Source organism: Barbus barbus (genome assembly GCF_936440315.1).
Source record: "Barbus barbus genome assembly, chromosome: 34".
Lineage (NCBI taxonomy): Eukaryota > Metazoa > Chordata > Actinopteri > Cypriniformes > Cyprinidae > Barbus > Barbus barbus.
Genome location: NC_136762.1, coordinates 7,530,981 through 7,536,980, shown reverse-complemented (window position 1 = coordinate 7,536,980; position 6,000 = coordinate 7,530,981). Strand labels below are relative to the sequence as shown.

At 36.3% G+C, this 6,000-nt stretch overlaps 1 protein-coding gene across 1 annotated transcript in view; it reads right to left on the bottom strand.

Annotated features, from left to right (window-relative positions):
• Positions 1–3,295: 3,295 nt before the first annotated feature.
• LOC306853863 (diacylglycerol kinase beta-like) overlaps positions 3,296–6,000 on the bottom strand; it is a gene marked incomplete at both ends in the record, with an annotated part of 58,085 nt that continues 55,380 nt past the window's right edge. Inside the window, 2 exon segments of the mRNA XM_079391513.1 lie at positions 3,296–3,400; positions 4,841–4,901. Of these exon segments, the coding sequence (XP_079247639.1) occupies positions 3,296–3,400; positions 4,841–4,901 (166 nt within the window).

Here is a 6,000-nt window from a genome sequence, read left to right as displayed (position 1 = left end):
GCTGCTCCAGGGGCCTCCCTTCAGAAACAGCCGGCGCCCCGCTTCCCATTGGCTGCCACTGTCCTCCGCCGGATCAGATTTCCACCCGTCAATCAAGAGCCTATTTCACCGTTCCTTCATTAAAATATGCAAAACTGATATTGCAATTATAAGGTGTTTATTTATGAGAAACACAGCACGTCATTATAATTTCTCTTGTGGCTAGATGTTTTGGAAAATATGTGCATTAAAGTACACACAATCATTGGATCCCGTTTTAAATGCTTACAAATGACCTAACAGTTTTTGGCAAGCTGAAAAAGCTTTCAAACTTTCAAAGAATGAAATAAAATGGCATATGCTCAGAATGGCCACAGCCACATTTTCCAAAAGTATAATCTTAGACAATTTAATGCAGTGGTTCTCAACCTGGGGGCCGTGGCCCCCTAGAGGGCCTCACCAAACTTCCAAGGGGGCTCTGAAATGATGAGTTGAAATAAGGGAAAAAGCTAAGACAGAAGACAAACACAGTGGTCAGTTATACAGTGTTGCCACGGATAACAGACAATATCCAGAAATACTTGACCAATCAGAATAACTTTATTCCAAATAGCTGTGTAATGAGTTATGCATTCTGTAAAAAATGTTAAATTAAATATATATTATTACAAATATTTCATTTTTATTATTAAAGTAAATTAAAAAATATTGGATAATTTTTTACTTGTTTCTTTGTAATGGTTTGTGAAATTTACAAGTAATTAGAAAATTGTTTCTACACTATTTTATTAATATAAATAAATATAGTAGGTTACAACATGCTCTCACAGTTTTTTATGCAGTAAACTGATTTTTCAATTTCCATTTTTCAGTACTATAGGTTAAATGAAGAGAAAAATATACACAAAGATGTTAATTCTCAATAATCGTAAAATAGCAAGAAAGAATGATCAAAAAAGATTAACAAAGAATCACTTAGACTGGTATTTTAATTTGATTTCATCTAAATGAGTCTTTGTGGATGACTATTTGAATATATATTATTTGAATATTTGTGCTAACTATATAGGGGATGGAAGATTTTTTCCCCCCATAACACCTATGATTATAGATATGCTTTCACACCTTACATGACCTTTGAGATGAAGTTCATTATATCCATTTACATGCAACATGTTTAACACGTGCTAAAAGTGTCGGTCCGGTGTTTCCTCATGTCAAAGCTCTAATCACGTCATTAAGAAACATCCAACATGTCACTTTTGCAGGATCAGGTAAACCAGCACATAAACAGAGGAACTTCCATTCTAGAGAAATGATGGAAACCTAAAGTGACATTTTAAGTCATTCTTGATGCAATGTATAATCCCGTGAGCTTGACGGAATGCAGGACAGCTATAGATATTCATTTGACAGGTTAACATTAAAAGGTTACAACCATAGGGATGAATTTGTTGTCAGGTCAAGAGGTGAGCTGTCGCAGCAAGCTGACAGGGTCAAAAGGTGAAAGTAGGTGTGTTTGTTAGAGTTACGAATGGATAAATTACCTGGCATATTAAAAATGTTTGTTTTCTGTAAAAATGTTGCTTTTACTGATTTCAAAACTTTTATAAAAGGGTCAAAAAGTTAAAATTTAAGTTTGATTTTTCTGCATACCTCTCTAAATAGATCTGGGGTCTTAAACAGTTTGATCTCATACAGAGTTTGTGAAAAAAAGAAATATAATTAATATTTAGTAATATTAAACTGCACAAGTATTTTTGACGTAGCACATTAATATTGATTCTTTTAATGACTTTACAAAGTACACGTTATAATAGGCCAAGCATAAAATGCAACACTCACTTTTATACAATATAAATCTCTCAATTTACCAAAATGGGCCTTGAATATCCTTGGTATAAATGGTCTAGGAATTATGACATGCGTTTTAACTTTTAACTGCTAAAAATGTCATACATCATATCTCGATCCAAAATGCAAATACATCAGGCAAGTTCATTGTCAGTTCACTGCACAAAGCACCTATTATGAACGGCAGGCTATGTGGGGGTGAGTGAAACTAAACCAGGCCTAACCAGAAACTTAAGTTACCAGGATGTGCAATAGTGTCTCACATCATTGCATGCTGCTATCGCAAGAAAAAGGAAAGGTGCAGTCGCACATTTGCTTTAGCTCTGGCAGAAGTGCATCACAACACATGAATATGCATGAGCAAAGCACCTTGTGACCATGACAACCATGTCTTGTAAAGACAAAATACAAGTCTTTCAATCTGATTCTTCGTCAACAAGCAAACAGCTTCAGCTTAAAATAAAACACAGACAGCTTAAAAACTGTGCATCGACTACTGACTCTGGACCAGGATTGAACCTAAAACCTCCATTTGTGCTTGTAATATAAAGACTGTTTGTCCACATGCTCATGTTTCTGGAAATGATTCTCTTCAATGATTACTTGATCCTTCTTCAAGTAACTTGACCGTGTTCAGTGATAAGAAAACCAGTTTGAATGATTTTTTGATTCAAGTGAATTTTTAAAATGCAACTTCCAAAACAATCAATATATTTTTACTTTTTTTAAAAAATGAATCAAGTTGCATGATTAATGTAGGAATATGCTGTCATAGAAATCACCCATTGACATCAAAATTAGGCAGGTCCAATATTTTTTTTTTTATAGAAAAACGACTGACTGTCAGTTTCAGATGCAAAAAAAAAATAAAAATTAAATTAAATAAAAAATTAAATAAAGTTTAAATATAAAATAATTTTTTTTACAAAGTTCTGGATTTGAACCCAGCATGCTAAACAATATGAAAAATGTACCACTAGACTAACACATTACACGTTTTAAGTTAAAAAGTACTTTGTTTTTCATTTGGCCAGGTCTCATCTCACATTTGGCTCCAAGAAATCTAGCACTTCCTAAATAACATACCCAAAATAAAATAGTTTCGGTTCATTAGTCCATCTGAATCCACATATAAGCCTCAAACTCCAAAAGACTTCAGATTTGAAGTGTTTTTGCAGTGCCTATTATCCTCAAATCTCTCTGATTCCAATTCCAGTTGAGCCAAAACATACCAAAACATTTGTGAACAAAAAACTGCCCCAAGTTTGGCTTTTCCTCCCAGTGCTTGGCTTGTGCTGCGTAATGGCAGTTTAATCAAATAGCTGAGACAGCAAACTGGTGGCTGAAGTCATCAGCTGAAATCTGTAGCCTAACCGCAGCTGTCAGGAACCTTCACAATGGTTTTCACCATTCACATGAACTCTACAGCAGGTGTAGCGTTGATCTCAGGTGTCGTGGGTTGTCAGTCTTTACTCTCTCTGCGGTCACATCGAAAGAAGGAGAAGAAGCTAGAGCTTTGAGGAGGACCCATCAGCATACGGGCCTGATTCTCATGCACAATTTTAATCTGTCGGAAAGATTGAAAACAAATATGATGTGAAAATGTTTACGTTATATGATATAAATTCATAAAAGACAATCAGATGAGAGAAGATATGACAGATAAATGTTATATGAACTGGCATAGTACACAAATAAAGGCACATAACTTGCCAAATAGTCCCTCCAAGACATGAACATGGTAAAAAAGCAGCCAGTGAACTAATGGAGTAGAATGTGAAGTGAAAGTATCATTAAAATCTTGCTTATTAACTTTGTTCCTGTCACATTTAATTAGGTGCTGAATTCCCTATTTGTGGGTCAATTATAATTCCACATCAAAGGTGATGATAAATATCAAGCTCTTCTCTTTGAATTCACCCATTTGCTTTGTTCATGAAAGTATTCAGACACAGTAATGACAATCAGAAGGTAAATGGTGCTAAACACCTCAAAAAGAAAACCTTTGGTGCATTTAAGCTTAATTAAGAGGAAGAGTCAACATGGCATTTTTTAACATATGGGGTGAAATCGAGAGTGTTCATATATAATGCAAATTTATTGGAATCATGCCCTTTTTAGTGTCTCTCTGGAACAATTTAGAAAGACAAGATAAAATTAGGTGCTTATTTTTATGAATAAATAAACTTGATGTTCCTCTGTGGAATAAAACGAACTAAACAATTAAATACTATAAAAAAAACTGTATTTAGTGATATTATTTGGTAAATGAATAGTTTTAGAAAAAAAAATGAATATTTTCATTTATTTCCACATTGACTGCATGAAATATATAACAAAAAAAATCATGCAATGCCAATAATTTACACACAAACCCTCACAAGCAAACACTGATACAATGCAGCTCCACCTAAAATGGATTAGCATAATCACTTTTGCTGAGGATAAGCTGGAACACCTGAATATTGACTGTAGTGTCTCAAAAGCATTCCTTACGTTTACTGACACTAATTAAGCCTCAATGAAGCCATAGGTTGCCATGGAGATCACCTGCTATGATAACAATTTTGTTGGTGTCTATCTTTAACCAGAGTTTTAATCTACAGGTACAAGTGCTCCTTCCAATTAATTGTGTTGTCATGCTTTTTGGATTTCAGGCATCGACAAAATGAAGTATATGTAAATGAACACTGCACTTCAGAAAAGATGCTTTCAGAGAAAGGAAACTTTAATTAAAAGCAAACAAAGCTTTGAATTTTGCAAATGAGGTGGTTGTTTCAGGCTGGATCTTATTTTCAGCTTTCTTGTAAAACGGTGCTGTGATTTTTGCACAAGATATCAGGACAATCTAAGACTGACCAACTAAAGCCGGTTTAGAAGGAAACGCAAAGTGAGAAAAATGCTCTAAAAAATATTCCTACGCTTAAACATTCATAAAAAGATTAACACATGCAATATAAAGGACATTTAAGCATATAACAATATTAAATGTGCATGCCATATTTACAGTGCATGGGCTCTGCATCCATGGCTCACCATCTATTTGCATAGGAAGAGCTTTACTGGTTCTGTCAATGGAACATAGTTATATAATACTGAAACATGAATAATATGTTAAAAGTAGTAAAACACAAACATTTTATTTTTGTTATATGCAGCACAGTATATCAGTAAACATCAAGATATGTTACTTTTTTGGTTTTTCTGCACCATTTTTAATATTTTTCTATCTTACAATGTGGCAAAAGAACTTTGAACGTAGTCAAAGTACTGTATAAATATTCTATGTAGTCTCTTTACATAATACACAACTATTCAAAAGCTTGGAGTTGGTACAATATTTAATGTTTTTGAAAGAAGTCTCATGCTCAGCAAGGCTGCATTTATTTGATAAAAAAACTGTAAAAACAGTAATATTGTGAACTATTATTACAATTTAAAACAATTGTTCCCATTCAGTCGGTCACTCCGAGTCACGTCGGATGACCGGCAAAATTGGGATCTCGCCAGAGAGACCAATCCACTTCGAGTGTAACTAAACGAGCCAATGGACATTGGCATGCGATCATTGCATCCAGTTGCCACTGATCAAAGCGTGAGCATCAGAGGCAGCAGGTGCACCGCATTAATTCATCCTTTCGCTTCGGAGCCGAGTGGCGGTGCATCACTGCTGCTCTCCTATCCTACGAGTGAGAAAGATCGAGCGAGTGTTGGCGTTACAGCGCAGCAGCGGTGGTCGTGATCCTACGGGAAGGAAAGGACGGTCACACTAGAAGTGTGCGGTGGCCAGCTCCCCTGCGTGCTTCAGCACTGAAAGAGCGAATTTCTCTAAAAGAGCAACACGGATGATCGCGTCTTTTTAAAGAGGTCTTATCACCCGTGCGTTTCTGGGTGTGGTCGTTTCCTGGCGCCTCAGGACGGTCACGATCGCTGCCTCACGTGTCTGGGCATTCACCACGCTGAGGAAGCTTTCGTGGATGGTTCATGTTCTTCTTGTGGGGACATGACCATCTCGGAGTTGCGTAATAGACTCCGTTATGTTAAACATGGCGGAGTCCCTCTGCCGCGATCCAGCGTTCGTCCTGGCACCCGGGGTGACGCTGCGTCCGGTGGAGTCAGAGGTGATTTGAGGATCACGGTGAGGGCTTCCCCAAGTGGAGCTCCTCA